This window comes from Megascapheus bottae, chromosome 12 (genome assembly GCF_031878675.1).
Source record: "Megascapheus bottae isolate mThoBot1 chromosome 12, mThoBot2.hap1, whole genome shotgun sequence".
NCBI classification, from domain to species: domain Eukaryota; kingdom Metazoa; phylum Chordata; class Mammalia; order Rodentia; family Geomyidae; genus Megascapheus; species Megascapheus bottae.
In genome coordinates this window covers 19,051,856-19,072,339 of record NC_143520.1, presented here as the reverse complement: position 1 = coordinate 19,072,339, position 20,484 = coordinate 19,051,856, and the positions used below count along the sequence as shown (strand labels likewise).

At 39.9% G+C, this 20,484-nt stretch overlaps 1 protein-coding gene across 2 annotated transcripts in view; it reads right to left on the bottom strand.

The window, feature by feature from the left end:
- Dpp4 (dipeptidyl peptidase 4) overlaps nt 1-19,808 on the bottom strand; it is an 87,495-nt gene extending 67,687 nt beyond the window's left edge. For both annotated transcript variants that reach the window (XM_090342738.1, XM_090342739.1), the window contains exons 1-2: nt 19,579-19,808; nt 18,958-19,042 (exon numbers count right to left, since the gene is read on the bottom strand). In XM_090342738.1, the coding sequence (XP_090198864.1) occupies nt 18,958-19,042; nt 19,579-19,584 (91 nt within the window). In that variant the 5' untranslated portion in view covers nt 19,585-19,808. The remainder of the gene's footprint in view (nt 1-18,957; nt 19,043-19,578) is intronic.
- Nucleotides 19,809-20,484: the final 676 nt, after the last annotated feature.

The following is a 20,484-nucleotide window of genomic DNA, read 5'->3' as shown; positions in this document are numbered from 1 at the left end:
TGACCTCTGAATTTGCTCACCTAAGTTGCTTTAGTCTCTGTTCCCACATCCTGGTACAGTTGACCCATGTATGGCTCAAGCAGGCCTAGATGTGGTTCAGAGGGCCATTTGGGAAGGAACAAGCCATTATTCTTGGTGATATCAAGGTAGTGCCACTTTTACAGGTAAGCTCAGTAACCTCTATCTGGGACCAAAGGATGCATCAGAGAGTTATAGAATTGCTGCAGAAAATTTACTCAGGGATTAGGCCACCACAAGAAGGCCCACTGGTGAAATGCTTAAAGAGCAGTGTATATGTGTGGGTGGGAGTACCCTCCCATGAGACCTCAGAACTGTGGAGCCACTAGTGTGTTATGCCATCCTGCAAAAGCCACAGCTATAACAGTCCGACCTATGAGAAATACTTCATGGGCTGTGGTTAGTAAAATCATGGGAGAGGGGAAATTGTATCCTTTCTGTACAGTGTGCCTGAGGGATGGAGGATGTGAATTAAAACTATTCTCAAGCTGTAAGAGTTGTTTTCAGTATTGGTACTTATCTGGAAACAGACATTTGGTCTTTCTTGCCCAGTTCTCCATTTTGAAATAGGAATTTCTAATCTATTTATGCTTCACTGTAATATTTAGGAACCATATAACTTTCTTGATTCTACAGGTTTGCAGCTGAAGACAAATTTGCTTTAGGATGAATTTTATTGTGAGTTTTACCACTATCTGATTTACAGTGTACTCTGGACTGAAACTCTGGGGTTGAAGTACAATGAATTTATGTTGGATGTGAGAAGAAGCACTAATTTAGTATGGTCTGAATCTTCTTCAACATTCATGTGTGATATTATTAAGAGAGGTCTTTAGCAAGTGATTAAGTCATGAGAGCCCTACCATCATGAATGGATTAGTACCTGAGGAAAGGGCTTGAATGACGAATGGAGCTTTCTGTCATTCTGCTCTTCCCACAGCAAATTCAGCACATGGAGGCCCTCAGCAGACAGAGCAGTGGAGCCTTACCATGGGATTTGTCAATCTCCAACAAACTTCTGCTGTTTGTCAACTACCCAGTCTTTGGTATTTTGTCATAGGAGCGCAAATGATCCTAGCCAAACACTTAAAATAAAAATAAAAACAACAGCATTATTATCCCATAGGAATTTGCAATGATTAAATCAGATAACGTATGCATTATGCTTAGATTGAGGCTTAGAATTTAACATCCCTGAAGATATGTTTCAGTACATATTATTTCTTTGTTTCAATTATGTATTAGGAAGACAAGAGCACCTAGCAGTGGTGCTATGATTAAATTTTTAAATTCAGTAAAATAATAGTCAGTTAAGTCTCACTGATCCTAATAAGTTGCTACAAATCCAATGCATTGAGAAAACATCTACGGTAAGTACAATTATGTACTAAATGCTAATGAACCTCACATCCTTCCTCCACTATGTTTTTAACCAATGTAATGTCCATTTAGCAAGTATGCAGGCAGGTTACAGAATGAAGGAAAACCTTGAAAATAATAGCATTAAAGAGCTTTAATGAATGATGTTTCTCTAATTACTATACCAAAGAGGCCTTAGAAAATAATCACAAGCTGTAGGTTTACCTTCTTCACAAAGCATCCCGGGAACATCAAAGATATCTACTAAAGGTGCTGCCATTAAACTAAAGCTAGTAGCATGCTAGATTTGTGAACTCTAAACATCTAATCTAGGATCAGAATAGTAGATATTACAAGTTTTGTAGGAATGTGATCATTGTGCAGAGGGTAGCAAAGCACAAGGTTTGATTTTTTAGCATCATCAAAAAGGGGAAACAATGATGTGTGATCAGTGTATTTCATATGGGCATCCCAAACGGTCAGCCAACCAAATGACACAATATTCATTTCATCAAGTAGCCACAGTTTAAAAAACAAGAAAAGCAGAAGCCTTCACTGTGTAGTCAGGCCTGGCCTTCACCTTTCCTCTGTCTATTCTAACCTGATCCTCAGCCACAGCAGGCTCTCCCCTGCTTGTAACATTGTTTCTACACCTTCTGCCTAAAATAAGCTTCTCTCCATAAAAGTGCAGAACTTGCTTTGTCACCTCCAGATGTCGTCATCATCATCATCGTCATCATCATCATTCTTAAGTCAACTCTGGGGTTTGAATTCAAGGCCTCTTGTTTGCTAGGCAGGTGCTCAACCACGTCATGTCTATTCCTTTATGCTTTAGTTATTTTTCAGATGAGGTTTTGAATTTTTGCCCGATGCCAGCCTCAGACTGCAATATAGGTTTATTTAAGTGTTGTATTCCTTCTGTGGGCTGGTGCTGTAGCTTGCTTTTCCACAGCAAACTCTTCTATTTGCTCTGGCTATTTTCCCCTAGCTGTAATAAAATCTAACATCATATAATTTACATTTCTCTTGCTTACTATCTGTTTCCTTTTATTTTTAGATGTAAGCTTCTGTGAGGTCACTGGTTTTATTTTGCTTCATTTTATTTATTATGCTATTACCATCACCTGGGATATACATGGCACATAGTAGGTACTCAATAAGGAGTTATTTAAAGGATAAACCTTTTCAGACAACCTGAAAACCAGAACCAAGAGTTTCAAGTTTGAGTTTGAAGAGTTTGAAGTGGTTTGGCCAGATGGCTCTACGATAGGAGCCTCGAGTTACATTCTGCCAATAGTCTCCATTAAGGTTAGCTCACTTCTCTAAGGCTGTGCCAGTCTCTTATGCATTTTCTTTCAGTTCCAAATATTCTCTTCTTTGCTCACCAGTACTGAAAAGTGATTGATGGCTGGGTTCCCAAGACCTTGCATCTACAGGATTCCTGTTAGCTTCTGCCAATAGGGAAAAATTAAGAGTGATCCGACACCAGCAGGAGAGAAAAAAGGACTTTCTTCCTTTTCCTTGCAGATCCTACCATCATGTTCCCATCATAGCATCTGCCAAGCCTCCACTTTCTCTTGTAATATCCATTTAACCTGTTTCCCTTTGCTTCTCAGCAAAACCAAAAACTGTTGGGTGCATTTCACACCTTTGAGTTTTGAGCCTAGATCATCTGGTTTCTTTTTGTTTCCAACTCCAAGACATAGCTTCCTCTTACAAACACTGATTCTGAGTTGCCTGGTTATCTGCAATCAATCTTTATACTAAATTCCTCTCTGTTAATACTTAATTTCTATATTCACCACGTTATCCCAATTCACAGAAGATCTTCCTTATCTAATCGTAAACAAGATCTCCATCAGTTGTAAGACTACAACATCTGGATCTGCAGTTGGCTTATATTTTAAGTAGTTTCATCGGTGAATGTTTTTGGCTTTGTGGGACATATGGTCTCTGGTTTCAGTTCCAGCTATTTAAGTGAGTGTTTGTAGTTTAAAACTCATCTAATCGACCTGTGAATGGATGAGTAGCATTGTGTTTTCATAAAACTTTATTTACAAAAAACAGGAGGCAATCCTGGCTGTAGTTTGATAACCCACGTATACATTCCTCAAAATTTTGAAGAACATGACTCTAAAATCTATTCTCAAGATTCAGTTGAAAGGCAGATGTTGACACTGAAACTCTGAAAGACTTATAACAATAAAACCCTGAAGTCATGGAACAGCCAAGGGAAGATGGGCAGAATGTTTGTGTCTTTCCATGTTCAGGTCAAGAAGAAGCTTTCTGCAACTACTGCTAAAGCTGCAGGGACTGAGTGGAGCCTGATTAACGACTGTGACAGGCCGAGAGACTTGCACATACAGGAAGCCAACACTACAGAAGGCGGAAGCACTGCTTTATTCTCTTTGGAAATGAAAGCTGATTTTTTTCTATTGTCACTCTCTCTCCCTTTGATAGGACTCTTTTGGAAATAAGGAAGACATAACAATAACGGCTCAAAACTACTATTCACAGGATGTTTACACCACAGTTGGTTGACTAGCAATGGACAGGTGGAATAAAAAACGGTGGCAGTTACAAGATGGAAACTTCTTCAGTATATGGATAAATTAACCACAACCACAAAATAGTTTTCATTTTAACACAGGATTTAAAATAGTAGTGAGCTCAGTGGAGGGTGTTATATGCAAGCAGAGAATGATCAGCTAGTGTTCAAAAGAAAATCAATGAGAAAACATTGGAATTTTAAGGAACCTGTAATGTTCTAAAGAACTTTTCAGAAAGATTTTTAAGCATAAATAAGACTCTGTGACATTATACTGTTTGTGACAAATGTTTGTCATATGATTGGACCAAAATATTTCCTCCTTGATTTAGCAGTTGTGGGGTTTGACTTCAGGGCTTCCTGTTTGCACAGTTAACTTGGGCCACACATCCAATCCTTTTTGCTTTAATAGTTGCTCAAGTTGGATCTCATGTTTTTGTTTCTATTTTTAGTTTTATGTTTTTTTTCTCCCCCCTTGGGCAACAATGGATCATGGTCCTGCAAATCTTCTACCTGTGCCTCCGTTGTACTTGAGGTGAGTTTATATTATATTCTACCATACCGATTGTTGGAGAGGTGAGTTTATATTATATTCTACCATACCGATTGTTGGAAAGAGGGCCCATAAACTGAGTACAAAATTGCCTCTCTTCCACTATTTGTCAGATACATCTTTCAGGAATGAGAAGCAAGTAATATTATACCACTTGCTCCTGACACTAAGGAAAAATATCATCAAAAATACATAAAGGAAAATATGTGTACATTTTTATATAGTTGTCTTACTATGATGAGCAATTCTTAGATGTTCTTCCTAATTCATTTATTCTTATTATCATCCCTTTCTGGATATAAGGAGACTGAGATACAGACCAGGCAAGCCAGAGTCTTAAGGTTAGTATGAACCAAAATAGGCAACATGGCTCAAAGGTCTGTGTTATAACCATGCTTCCAAACCTTTGTTATGCTGGCCATTTTTTGTGACTTAGTGGAGACAAATAGGATTTACAGAAGTGTGAACTGAATATCTGCGACTAATTTAAATAGGAAGACTGTTGAAACTGATCCAAAGTCAAAAGGGTTTTCTTAAAAACCCTGATCATTTTCCTTTTGCAATATATCAGGATGGCAACTCTGTGGCTTACTGGGAAGGAACTTGCTATATCCAAAATTTCTTCCATGGTAGATCCAATAATTTTCATCATCTGTTCCCCAAAGCTCTTCAGAACATAGTGAGGTGATCTTCAAGACAGATTTCTTTTCTTCCTTTTTTACTCATGTTTTTCTGGATTTTAAACACTTTTAGAGAATGCTAAACAATGCAGGCCCAGAAGTTTGCATTTTGAAAAGAGTATAAATTTATCCAACAAAAGAATCAGTAATTCTTTCTTACAACAAAAGTCAACCATAAGGGGCTTATTTTCTACCATACTCATTGTCTCCATGGTCAGTGTTTCCCTTTAGGGCTTGGAGGGCTTTAGGGCTTGGAGGGCTTTAGGGCTTCTTTTCCCTGTTCTGTGCCTTGGACATTTAGCTTCTGGATTCCCAAGGCACTTGCTTGTCCTTGTATCTTTTCTCTTTCAGCCATCTTCAGTTTCTTTTCACTGTTTGTTTGTTTGTTTATTTATGCATTTATTTATTTATTTATTGCCAGTCCTGGGGTTTGAGCTCAGGGCCTGAGCACTGTCCTTGAACTTTCTCAAGGCTAGAGCTCTACCACTTGAGCCTCAGCACCACTTCTGGCTTTTTTTTTCTATGTATGTGGTACCAAGGAATTGAACCCTGGTCTGTGTGGATGCTAGGCAAGCACTCTACCAGGCTAAACTCCTGGCCCTTCACTGTTTACTTTTGCCTTCTGCTTCTTCCATAATCATTCAGAGGACTTAACTATCTTAAAAACTGGACTCACCCTGACCTGCCTTGTCTCCTTGATATATCTCATTTCTCTTGCTCTGTCAAGAAACTCCTCAGATACACAGTCTATACATGAGACCTTCACTTTCTTATCATTTGTTGTTATGATTCCTGATCTATCCTGTATTACTTAGACAATATCTACTTCTCTGTCATTTTCTTTTCTAGATATTTTATGCCACACATCTTGCCAATTGATCAAAAGATTATATATATATATATAATTTAGATATCTAACTTGAAGTCTTTTGTTAACCACAATATAACCCAAGAAGATGACTGTATTATATTTTTGTCAAAGAATAATCAGTAATGTACTCTATACATGCTAGGTACATATGATCCTACACTAATGGCTACTGTGTTTTCAGTATAAATCAGAACTACTACAAGAAATAAAAGAGTTCATCAAAGATATTTTTCTCACATGAACAACTAAGATAATTTCTTTAACTTGCCAAATATTCTTTAGCAACCACTATAATGGTTGTTGTTCTAGGTGCTAGAGATACAAAGCATGATCATGATCAGTACATTAAAAAAAGTTCTTGCCCTCATAAAGCTTGCCTTCAAATGGGGGAGATATATGGACAAAATTAAATAATGGCACATGTTGGGTGTAACAAGTGCTACTGGAAAATATAAAGGAGGAAAGGGAAGAGGTAGTGACCATTTGGAATGTTGCTGTTACCAATGGGATAGTTTGACAGGCCCATGAACAGGACAGGATTTGAGCTGCAGTACAAGGAGGAGTAAGGATTGAGCCACACATAGTTTCTGAAAACAGAAACCACAAACATGAATGAACATAACTGGTCAGTGGCAAAGGAAGAAAGCAGGAAAGGAGCTCATATAAGTGGCAAGGGCAGGCTTCATAGCTTTGTTCTGAGAACAAAGGAAATGATTTGGCTTGGCTAGATTCAGCTCACTGAGGCCATTCTCAGCCTCATTTGCTCACAGACTATGTGCTGAGCTGCTCTCATTTCCTAGGAGGATCACCCACATTCCTGCCACAAGGCCCTTCCACCTACTAAGTCAGAAAGAGCACATCAAATTCTCCACAGGTCTCTGGGATGGCTGACTGTCTCTTCTGTGACCAGTACATGTAACTTGCTTTGAATAATTTAGCTAGGCCCAAGCAGAAAATCTCTAAAACAAAACAAAACCTGATTGTGCCATACCACAGATGTTTAGCAATTTGCAACCATAAAAAATCCCACAGCTGGATGCAGTGGCTCATGCCTATAATCCTAGCTACTCAAGAGGCTCACATCTGAGGATCAAGGTTCAAAGCCAGCCTGGGCACAAAAGGACCTGAGACTCTTATCTCTGATTAACCTCTAGAAAATAGGAAGGGGAGCTTGGCTCATGGGTAGGGTGGTAGACTTGAGCTGAAGAGCTCAGGACAAGGCCCAGGGCAGGGGTAGTGGTAGACATGAACTAGGAGCTCAGGGACAGCACCCAGGCCAAGTTCAAGCCCCCCCCCCCCAAATCCCATCAATCTCAACACTTAATGCATGAGGAAAGAGTTCAAGGAGAAAAATCTTAGGTACCATCTAAGAATTCTCCCTACCACACTTTTTGAGGTAAGGAAAGTACAGTTTTTGAAAGTAAGGAAACAAAGGGGCAACTGTTTTGCACTGATACAAGTGAAAAGTTTCTTGGCCACTGTAGTAGCAGTGGAGGTGGTGAAAGCATATGAAGACATAGGTGACAGAACTGCCATCATGTTGAATGATACAGGTAAGTGAGGAGTTGAGAAGAGCCACAGGATGATGGCCTAACAACTAACAACTAGAAGCACTATTTAATCAGACTAGATATATTGTAAAGGAGTACCTCTTTGGAGAGACAAAGAGATTGTAGGATTCTCAATATGGGATACCAGAATTCCCCCAAATAGAGACTAAACGTGCAGGCAGTTGTATATCCATATCCATCTATCAGAGTCTGGTTGAAGATACAATGGGGCAAGTCATATGCAAAGATATATGTGATATTTTAGGGCACCAGCTTGAATGATATCATATAGTATATAGAGCTAAGAGGCGTTAGGGGCCTCCTTACAGTAGACCAAGGTTAAAACTTGGGAACATAATTCTGGGCATCTAGATTGCTGAGAGGAAGCTAGAGGCCTGAGTTAAAATGTGGTGTCAGAGAAAGAAAGAAAGAGAGAGAGAGAGAGAGAGAGAGAGAGAGAGAGAGAGAGAGAGAGAGAGAGAGAGAGAGAGGAGAGAGAGAGGGGGGGGAGAAGAGAGGATGAGAGAGAGAGAGAGAGAGAGAGAGAGAGAGAGAGAGAGAGAGAGAGAGAGAGAGAGAGGAGAGAGAGAGAGAGGAGAGAGAGAAGAGAGAGAGAGAGAGAGAGAGAGAGAGAGAGAGGAGAGAGAGAGAGAGGGAGAGAGAGAGAGGAGAGAGAGAGAGAGAGAGAGAGAGAGAGAGAGAGAGAGAGAGAGAGAGAGAGAGAGAGAGAGAGAGAGAGAGAGAGAGAGAGAAGAAAAGAAAAGAAAGAAAGAAGGGAAAAAGGAAGGGGAAGGGGAAGGGGGAAACAGAAGGGACAAAGTCCTCAGAAGGTAAAAGGAGACCTAGAGGAGTAGAGACCCAGAGGGGAGGGTGGAGAAGCCAGATGACCATCTGACAGACATGCAAGACAAAATGAGTTATGGATTTGCTACTGCAGAGATGAGAGACTCTGACAAGCGCAGGTCAGTTTTTATTTATTTATTTTTTTGGCCAGTCCTGGGCTTGAGCTCAGGGCCTGAGCACTGTCCTTGGGCTTTCCTCAAGGCTAGTGTTCTACCCTGAGCCACTGTGCCACTTCTGGCTTTTTCTGTGTATGTGGTACCGAGGAATCGAACCTGGGTCTTCGTGCATGCTAGGCAGGCACTCTACCACTAGGCCAAACTCCCGGCCCTGCAGGTCAGTTTTTAATAGTGCAGAACATTCCAGAGGGTTTATAAAAGAAAAAGGAGCATTGTTGCCTATGGTAATGGTGCAGAAGCTATGATGTAAAATAAATAAATGAAAGAAAACCTATTTCATTTATTTTTTAAGCATGGAGGAAGACATAATGAATGCATAGATGGGCTGGTGAGAGAAGTTCTTGCAAAATGATTTTGGTTTCCTTTCTTTCTCCCTTTCCTCTTTCTCTCTTTGTCTTTTGTGTCTGTTTCTTCTTTCTTTTTTGGGTTATAACTTGTGTTTTAAACTCAGGGGTTGAACTTGATCTATCATTTCAGCCTTTCATGTTTGGTTTATTTTTCAAATGATATTAAGATTTTTGTCTGGGAATGGCCTTGGCTGACAAAATTCTTAATTCCTACTCTGGTCTAGTTGGGATTAGAGGTGTGTGCCAGTATGTCCTGCATGGCCTCAGCTTTCTTATTTAAATAGAAATTAAGATCATGGACTGAAGATGAACATGAAGAAGGAATGATGGAGGCTAGAAGAGAGAAGATAAATGGAATCATTCATCAGGGGGGTATGCAAGCAAGTGGCAGGGAAACTAGGCAGGTTATAAGACCGGACCTTTTTTTTTTTTTTTTTGCAGTACAGTCAAACAGTTACTCAAAGTAAGTCAGTACCACACATTAAATTTTCCTTCTGGATATTTGGAGCAAAATTTTGAGCCATCAATTATCTACTTCTGTCCACAAAAATTAAATTATACCTTTTCGGTACTCTGAGGTTATTTTGTTTGTTTTGCTTGTTTATTCATTTTATGGCCACTAATCATTTCAAGTCTTACTATTCGGAGCTAACTTTTTCACATCTTTATAAAGCTTTTGTCCATTTTATTGTAGATTGCTGATTATTTTTTCTCATCATAAATTGGGCAAAATATATTTACATGTATTTAATGAGAAAATTGAGAATAATCTTCCTCACATGTTTCTGACCTCCTCTACTGTCTCAGATTTGTTTTTTAAATTCAGTTCTTCCCTGCTGTTGATCATGTTGAATGCCAAGAGAAAGCAAATGCTGGGGTCAAAATGTCCTTGAAATAAAAAAGGAGGCATCAAAACACATTCTTTTGTAATAACTATAGGTAATTTGGAAAGTGAGAAAAGAAAGATCTAGGATTAACATGTGATTATTTAGAGTTCAACAGTAGTTTGATTCCTGTCCACTTTTGCTACCTTAACAAACAGAGAAAGCACTGTCAAAATGTATGTTATGCCTGCATTAGGCCTCCTTCCTTCCTGTCTTTCAGAATTCTCAGTCTGACCTAAGTGCTTCCCCTCCCCCTTCCATGGGCTAAGTTGCTTCTTCTTCTGCACTAAACTAGGATATTCAAATCATGACAATCTATTTTCCTTACCGATGACTAATTCAGAAATGACAAGGATCATGAGTGTAGCCAACAAGACCTACAGGGAAGTCTGCTTCAAATCAAGAGATTTTTTAAAGACATGTTTCCCCTACTAGTGTACCACCAAAGGGGGAAGAGAGGGAAACATTGGTAAGGTACAGCAGCTGCACACAACCCTGATAAGACACATCAGAACAAAAGCCAGTATTAGGAAGTATGGCCAAACAGTAAGATAGAAATTCCTCAGGACTTTGCTCTACTGTTGGATGACTGTATTAGAAAGTGCAAAATCTGCCTCACTTTTGCATTTACAGTTTTGTTAGATTGTAATAACAAAACAATCACAAAATCATGCCAGCTTAAACAACTTCTGTTACTTGCAGCCTATATCCTGTTTAACATAATCCTCAAGCCAATTAATCTGGGGTCTGTAAATGGTTGAGAGTTAAGCATATATGTGAATTCCACACCAAGGAGCCAGGCTGATGGCTGAAGAAGACTGCAAGGGTTATCCAGGCACATTAATCATTAATCCTTTATGCTTACCTGGTTTCATATTATCTTTTCCTGGACAGTACTTGTCATATGCTTGCAGGTACTTTTATAGCACTTTGATCATTTACCAGTACAGCATTCAGCTCTTCTGATTATAGTTGATGTTTATATTTTCTTAATATTGAAAATTGAGGATAAGGCCCAGGTTTATCATTTGTATATCCCTAAGGACAATCAAAGTGCCTAGCATTTAGAAAGTGCTCAATAAAAACGTGTTGAATTGGAGAATGGCCTTCTGTTGACAAATCTGTGCTGCATGAATGTAATACAGAAGGTCCCGACCTTGGAAAGGGGAGGGTTCATCTAGTAGGTCAGATAAGGAGATTAGGCTTATATCAGCAATTGCTGCTAGGAAAGAGTCCAGAGGAAACATCCACTTTATAAGTAACCAAATGTTCAAGGGATCTTCCTTGACTCTCCTCTTCATATTCATGTGCAAATTAAAACTCATTAACTCCCCCCCCCCCCCCCCCCCCCCCGCTTCCAATAATATTTTCCTGGTCCAGATTACCATCACCTGTCTCCTGAAATGTCCCCATTCACCAGAACCATTATCTCTACAGGAATCCAGAGCTGTATTTTTTTTCCATACAGAGTTGTATTTTGAAATGTAAGTAAGGATATTCATGTCCATGCTGAGAGCCCCAATGCTCAAAATTAGACTTGGAATGAAAAGGTAATTCTATTTTGTGTCTCTCAGCTCTTCTACTCTGTTTTCATCATAATGTTTATTTACTGTCTAAATGTACTTCAGCCTATAGATCCAGGAAATTAGTCTTCTCATATCCTTTATGGACACTGTTCGGAGCCATAGTCTTTGCACTTGCAACAACACCTGACACATAAGAAGCACTCAGTGGTGCTGAGCTGATAAATATCGCCTTTGGCTACTCTAAAGCCTTGAAGAGGATTTAAGTACCATCCAGAAAAAAATCTGCATAACATACACAAACACACACAAAAGAAGTATAACCGAGAAGAGTCAAAAGGGAAACCCATTGTCCTTATCTTAAGGTTCGGCCCCTACAGAAGGAGGAGATGGATAACAGTCCCCTTGATATTCTGCCCCCTTACTCCCTTTTCATGTTATGTGTCTTAGGCACCATAGCTCCCAGAATGTAAGGAGCAAGATCCCTATTGACCTTGGTTCTGCTTTCTTTTTTTGGATCTTAAATGCTAAATCATGTGCTTTTTCTTCATAGGTTTCCCTGTTTAACAAAATAATGAAAAAAATGTGTACACTAGTATGTACAGTGAAAGAAAGCATGTGGTTTATACTTAAGTTACCCAAAGCTTCCTATAAAGTTATACTTCTTTTTTTTTGCCAGTCCAGGGGCCTGAACTCAGGGCCTGGGCACTGTCTTTGAGATTTCTCAAAGATAGTGCTCTACCACTTGAGCCACAGCACAGTTTCTGGCTTTTTGTGTGTATGTGCTACTGAGGAATCCAACCCAGAGCTTCATGCACACTAGGCAAGCACTCTACCACTAGGCCATGCTCCTGGCCCCTAAAGTTATAGTTTGAAGTGCAGTAGAAAAAAGAAGATACAACACACATTAACTAATAAAACAGTGAGCTCAGAAATGCTAATTTGCTGGTTTCAGTTTATTCTCACATTGTCAGGCACATCCCTTCAGAAGGTAATGATGGGACTCTGAAAACTAAAGCTGAAAATATTTACAAGGTATTAATTTAAAGAAACGAAAGGGTAAGACTCTAGCCATAAAGCAATGATTAAACATTAACTAAGAAAAAAAAACCTACTATCAAAGCATTTATTTGAATCTGTTATTTATAGGAACCCAGAGATTCAGGGAAGGATAGTAGGCAAAAGGCTTGGATTCCCATGATCCAATACTTACTTGAAAGCCCCTAAATAGTCTGTTTGAGGTTCTTCAAGTACAAAAATGGAATGTAATGTGTGCTCTTAAATGTGATGTTCTGTGAAGATTAGATGAAATAATGTGCAGATAAATCTGTATGTACTCATTAATATTACCTAATCAAGTCTATTCAAGAGCATGGAAAGCCAAGCTGGTGATTATATTTTGTGGTTAGCACAGCACACAAGGCCCTTAGTTCAATCCCCAGGACTACACACACAAGCAAATCTAAAGCATGGATGTTAATTCTGACCTGGAAGCTGCTGCCTTATTCAAATTTAGCTAGGAACAGAGTCCTCATCAATAGGACCACTTCCTCAAAACAATACAGGAATTAAAAGTCATGAAATAATGATACAGTTATATAAATGAGAAGTTGGAACAATGATACAGATATGACTCCCTTGATTATGTATTTGATCACAAGGTAACAAAATAATGTACACTTTAATAGTACCAAGTGTCCACTCCAATGTCCTATTATCCAAAGGTGATTCTTATTATGGAGAAAACTGAACAAGTTCCTAAACTACTTCAACAGCTATCTTCAGAGGAGATGGTCCAGTGATAACTTCTCTTGGTATTTATGTCCCCATGCTGTGCCCATCTCATTGCATCAGAGTTGCTTTACCATCAACATCACAGAACGGCCATGATGGAAGCACAGTTTCATTCTAAGAAAAGGTCCATGTGGGAGCAGAGGTTTTCAGCTAACTGCTGACATCCTGAACTGGAGTTCCAGGCTAAGCCATATTTAAATGTCTGATCCACAGATCAGGGTTTTCTTTGTTGGTGTTATTTTGTTTTAGGCTTTCAGTGTAAATAACTAAACTTGCTCTTAAAGTTTTTATCTTATGTGCAAATGGAGATGGTAACAGTAACTATCTTAAAAAGCCATTTTAAGTATTAAATGAAAAATATGCTAAAAGCTCTTGGCCCAATACACGGTACATGGTGAATATACATTGAATGTGTGTTATTACACTCTCACATGTCTTATTCCCCACAAACAAGCTGCTTCTACAAATTATTTATAGCCACCTTCTCCGAGGTCTTTGGTACATCAGGTCATAAAACTGAAAGTACATTGAACAAATTCCAGTCAGTCCTTTCACATTATGTTATCTTTCTCTAACCATTACTGGGCAAATAATCTGCTCTCTCTCTCTCTCTCTCTCTCTCTCTCTCTCTCTCTCTCTCTCTCTCTCTCTCTCTCTCTCTCTCTCTTTCTCGCGCACGCTCTGTGTGTGTGTGTGTGTGTGTGTGTCTGTCTGTCTGTCTGTCTGTCTTTGTCTTTTTGTCTTTCCCTCTCTCATATCTTTTTAAGAAGACAGGCAAAAATTTCTAAGGAAGAGAAAGGTGAGGCGCATCCTACAGCTAGGGAATCAAAAGCCAAAATCGCTAGCCTGAAAAAGACCAATCAGAGATGACAAATACTCCCAAAGGTTGACAATTGTTAAATGAACTAGCTGGAATCAACTCCAGCTTTTACAGAGCACACTATTTAGAAACTGTCCTTTGACATATACAAAGCTTTCATTCAGCCTTATTTCAATGTTTTTCAACTGAGAATCTATCCTAGACTTTCTCAAGCAAACCTCCTAGATGTTATCTTTTCTGTCTCAGGTTATTCTTGTCTCTTCACTTTGGGGTGAGCAATCCTCACTGCTCATTTTTCTTTTATTACTGATGGTTGGGTGAGCAGTCAAAATTCCTATGCACTGAAAGGAGATACTGAGGACATTTACTGCTAAAGCAGAGAAAAGAACAAAAGAAAAAGAAGGATGCTTCTATCCCATAATAAAAATTCAATAGTAAAACTATTTGACAACCAACTATTTCAAACTGTATTATACCATGTGAAAGAAGTAATAGCAAATATTTAATTCGAAAGTTTATTGCTATTAAGCCATGAAATGTCTGTAATTTCTTATGAATATAGCATACTTCTGAATATATTTTCCTCCTGCTACTCCAAGAAATAGGATGTTTCAATGTGCAATATTTTTCTATAATAAGTAAAAAATAAGTTAAAACAATCTATTGTTACATTTAAAGAAGTCATATATTTTAAGTTTTGCTTGGATAAATACAAAGCTTTTATCTCAAGGAGTATTTTTTCTTTTAAGATAACATTAAACCACACCCTTCCTCACCCTTCATGTTCACATTCTGGCATGTCTAGCTTTGCTCATGTCATCACTTCCATATGGAAACACTTAACTTTCTCGTAAAGTACTCTCTCAAGGGAAGAACTTGGGTTTGTTCCTTCCTAGAGCTCTGTAGTTCCTTTTGGCTGTTTTGTTCTTCATTTTCCAGATAATGTAGGTCTTTTTTTTAATCAAATCTTCTTTCTCTGTCTTCTTTTTATTTCCTTTTCCCTGCCCTTTATATTCCCCTCTCCCCCTCTCTCTGTCTTTCCTTCATTATCTCTCCTCCTTTCTTTTCTTCCTTGCCTTTACTTGTTTGCTATTAACTGTAGATGGACAGTATGGATGGCATCTCTTGGGGGAAGACCATAATTTCTTGTAAGAATTCCTTATGGTAGCACAGCTCTAGAACCCAGGAATGGTGTAGTTGGTTTAGCAAAAACACTGCACTCATGATCTCTCATCACTTTGTGCTTTCTTGCAATAAGAAAAATGTCTTTCCTTTTCTATATAAATAAACAAACATAAAAATTCAGAAATACCAGAAAGAGAAATACTAAATGTAAACAAATCACCATGAAACCACATTTCTATTTGGTTATCCAAGAGACTTCCCTAGCCAATCTCCTTACTTACCTCCTTACATTGGACTAGTTACTAATAATTGTTCAGATTTCTGACATACAAATTTCCAGTATTTATAAATGTCTTTCCTGAATCATTTGCTTTGTTTCCTCTTCTGGTTTTATTCTATTTTAACCTACCTTCCCATTTCTCCCCCAACAGCCTCTCATTGATGCTCAGTATTATCCAGCAGCTCTATGACATCTACAGATTATAATCTGACTCATCCTGTTTCTCATCTTCCTCTCTGAACCCAGACAGGAGGCTCCAGAGAATCCTACAATAGAAGATTCAGTGCATATAGAATAATAAAAGACCCCATATAGCAAAAACACTTCTTAGCAGAAAGAACAGTGCAGAAGGAATTTCAATACCAAACTTTAGACTGTACTACAGAGCTTTAATTATCAAAACAGCTTGGTACTAGCAGAAGAACAGGCCTGAAGACCAATGGAATAGAACTGAGGACCCAGATATTAAACCACAGACCTGTGGCCACCTAATCTTTGACAAGGGAGCCAAAAAATAGAATGGAAGAAAGACAGCCTCTTTAACAAGTGGTGCTGGCAGAACTGGTTAAGCACCTGCAGAAAACTAAAGTTGGATCCTTCTTTGTCACCCTGCATTAGAATTAAGTCCAAATGGATCAAGGACCTCAAGGTAAAAGCTGACACACAGAAAACTTTACAAGAAGGAATAGGAGATACACTAGGCCTCCTTGCCACAGGTCAAAACTTTCTTAATAAGGACCAAGAATCACAACAAATCAGAGAAAGGCTGGATAAGTGGGACTGCATTAAACTGCGGAGCTTTTGTATGGCAAAGGACATAGCTAGTAAATTAATTAGGAAGCCTACAGAATAGGAGAAGATCTTCACCAACCATACAATGGACAAAGGCCTCATATCTAAACTATATCAACAGCTCAAAAAATTGAATCACTCCAAAACTAACCTCCAAAGTAACAACCATCCCATTAAAAGATGGGCCAAAGACTTAAAGAGAGTCTTCTCTGAAGAAGAAACAAAAATGGCTTATAGACACATGAAGAAATGCTCAACATCTCTGGTCATAAAAGCAATGCAAATCAAAACAACTCTAAGATTCCACCTCACTCCAGTTAGAATGGCCAGGATCAAGAAAACTAATAACAACAGATGCTGGAGGGGATGTGGCCAAGAGGGATCACTACTACAAAGTTGGTGGGAGTGCAAACTCATTCAACCACTATGGAAAGCAGTATGGCAGTTCCTCAAAAGACTAAACATAGAGCTCCCCTATGCCACTACTTGGCATTTACCCAATCATCCAGAAACAAGGACATACTAAATCCACTAACACAACAATGTTCATTGCAGCACTATTTACCATAGCAAAGATATGGAACCAACCCAGATGTCCCTCAGTTGATGAGTGGATCAACAGATGTGGTATTTGTACACAATGGAATTCTATGCTGCTGTCAGAAACAACGACATCTTCCCATTTGTTAGGAAATGGAAAGACTTAGAAAAAATCATATTAAGTGAACCAAGCCAGACTCAAAGGAACATAGGCTCAATGGTTTCCCTCATTTGTCATAATCCGTAGAAACCTTGGGCTATCCTAGGAGAGATTTGCAATAGAGCAAAACCTAGATTCATAAGGCCATATAGTATGATGCTAAATGAAAGGACCTCTAGGATATAGAAACAAAAGCCATATAATGAGTGATTGTTGCCCTTAATGTACTATGTTATCTTTCATCTCTTTTGCTGTCCCTTCGTTATCTCATATTGTTACAGTATCTCACTTTGTTACCTGATATGTCGGATATATTTGTATTTGGTTATTTGAAATTGGATAGGGAAGGGGGGAAAACAAGATGAGGGGTGAGGTTGGGGGGGAGGGAAGTGGGAACCAAGACATGAGAAAGGGTATGAATGTATGGGAATTAATGCACCTTCTATCTGGCAAATATCATGTAACTCTTCTATTGATTACAATAAAAATATATGAAAAAAAGATTCAGTGCTTATCATAAAAGCCATTCATGTTTCATAAGTCTCCCATAGCTGTCCATAAGTCTCCCCTGCTGAAGCACCCTCTTATTAAATGTCTCCCTTTAATCATCCTGTAGAGTGTTTACTATTGACCAGGGCCCACCCCTGACGCTTCTCTAACTTGCATCCTATAAGTAGGTAGACCAGGAAGATTTTCAGGCAGTCTTCCTCAGAACTTTCTTGAAATGATGTTGATTAGAGGAATGGTCAAGATAACTCCACAAGAACTCCTATCTACCCCACAAAAGAAAATCTCTATAGAGAAATGGAGCAAGTCCTATGGAAGGTCCATGATAGAGCCTTAGGCTATCTCAAGTGTCTCATCAAAGTCCCACTTGCATTCTAATTGCCCTTAAGGGAAGTTCTGATTATTAGTTTCAGCCACAACCTTCTAATGATGCAATAATACCTCAAGCATATTTTGACTATCAATCTTACTTTGGTGTGTGTTTGTATGTGTATATGTATACTTGGTTGTTATATACATGCCCACATATGCAGCAAATCATATTTGTTTGTATATTCCCAGCAGACTACAAACATTCTGAAGCCAGAGACCTTTCTATTTCCAAGATTTGATCTTTGTATTTGCAGCAGTTAGCACAGTACCTAGAATATAATGAATATAACACACACCTAATAAATAGTGATTTAGATAAGTCACAATGTTTTTCCAGTTGTTGTTTAAAGTTACAGAAGTACCGTTTTGTGAAAATAATTACAATTTAACACTTTATAAAGACTAGTCAAGTAGAAATGGGCTGACATCTGTCATTTAGTAGTGTAAGTGGTAGTAATCATTATTTTGTTTAACTAAATGCCATTAGCAGTAGGTCATCCTGTTCGGTTATTTAATCTTTGGCACCTCTGTCCCATCATGAAATTGCAAGGCGAACCTGGTTTTGATAGCCCTACATACCAAAGCTAAATTGGTAATCTGGGTAAGATCCCTTGAGGATGCAGGCACTAAGTATATTTCCTGGTTGAGAGAATGTTTCAGTAGAGTGTATGTAATACTGAATCAAAAATATTTGAATGAAGGGCCAGAGGAGAGCCAAACTGTATCAGACCTCACACACCAGCTTTCTAGTTTAGCTTAAATGTTATGAAAACAATCCAGTAGCTACTTCCCTGTATCTGATCCTCCAGCTGATGAATTCTTATCATTCCTGAAGGAAAACTAAATTAATACCAAATAAAAAATGATTTGCTTATGTGTTTTTCTCAAAATTGTATTTGGTTGCCTTAATTTCTTACTTTTCCTCTCCCCGTAAGACATTCTTCTTGCTATGATTCTGATCTGTCAGCATTTCTTTCTTGCCTTTGAAGATTACAGCTATAATCTTTTTCAAAAAGTAAAGTTTTTTTTTAATTTAAAAATATGAAAGTAAACTTTCTCCTACTTTCCGGAAGTAGGTATTTTTTATGCATACGAAGACAGCAGTTTCAAAACTCACCCTCTAAATCTGGAGCCTGCTCCCTCAGTGTGGTTAAAATCACACCTGACCCCCATCTTAAGCTACCTTATCGTTTTCAAATGTTTCCAACTTACTACCTCTGTTCAGCAGCACCACAGGCACGGTGATGACGGTGACCAGCGCCGCAGCCCCCAACACGCCCAGCAGAACTTTCCATGGTGTCTGAAATCAGGTCAGATCAGGTCCAATTAGTGGGGAGCACTAGGTCCCGGTTTGAGTCAGAAGGTCAGGACCTGGGCTGCTCTGGAGGGAGGGAGCGCAGTTTGTGGGTAGATGAGGCAGCATTTAGAGAGAGTGGGTGGGCTGGAAGGGTTTGGAGTTCCCCAAGGCTAGTGTCGTTGAGCGTGTGGCCTCTGGGCCCCTGGTTAAAGGGTCAGTATCTCCACTTCAGTTCTTCTGAAGCCCAGCGAGAGTCCCTCCTGCGTCTCAGGGGTGGTTCTTGGAGAGGAGACTTTAGGGCTTGGTGCCTGGATCCCAGTAAGAAACCCCACGAGTTTGAAAGTTGAGCCGTTGCGGGACGTCCCTCCACCTGTTAGTCTGTCCCCAGGGCGCTTCTGCCTACGTAGCTGGTTCCGGATCCCTGGGCGCGAAAACTTGGCCACTTTGGGAAGAGTTTGACCAACAGCTCGCCTCCCGCCCCCCACACCGCGGATCGCTGGGGCCGAGGAAGTGCGAGGTGCGCTCAGCTCGGTACTCACCTTCATCGCGGACCCTGCTCCCTACTGAGCTTTCCGAGCCGGAGCCGAGCGCCCGCAGAAGTCGCCAGGAGCCACGCACACGGACGTCCTGCTCTGCCGCTAGCCGCTCGGCCCCGCCGCGGAGTGACCCAGCGCTCGCCAAGTTTCGGCCCCGAGTTAAACATTAGTGAGCATCCAGCCTGCTCAGTGTAAAGGCTCCGCGGGGGCCCAGGCGCACTGGGGCGCCAGGACTTCGCCACCCCCGCCGGGGGCGCCCGTGAGGCAGGAGGTGTGCAAGGCTGGGCAGCAGCTGGAGCTCACAGGGGGTAGGAAGCTCCAGAGACCAACCAGAGAGGGATTAGGAGCAGCCCCAGGGCAAGAGGGAACTGGAACCTGCGGATCTGAGCCTGGTGACCTGGTGTTGGGGGGTGGGGGGGTAATGTTGGTGTCCATTTAGCTGACAGTACCTAACATTTAGCTATTGCAGCACTTCATCAAGAATCCAACAATAATACCACCACCACTTATATCGAACTTGCTTTTCCTAAGCACTACTGTATTCGTTGTGTTTATGTAACAGGGGAACACCTATACAGAGAGACCCTCACCAACTGGGTCCAGTCCCCCAGTCAGGAGGCTATGGAATGTGAATTAAGAGATCATGCCATAATAACGCTTGCCATGTGGACTTCTAGTCTCCAGAATGGCAACAACTACATTTCTTTTCTTTATAAATCACCCAGTCAGCAATATACTGTTACAGCTACACAACGTGTACTAAGAGAGCTATCCATTTCTTTCGATTTGGTTTCTAACCAACATCTTTCAAATCCGTTCTTGCCTCTGTGAAAAGTGAGTCACTGGTCACTGGAGCCCATGAGCTGGAGTTGTGAAGAGACATCTAGAAGGATCCACAGTGGGGAGGAC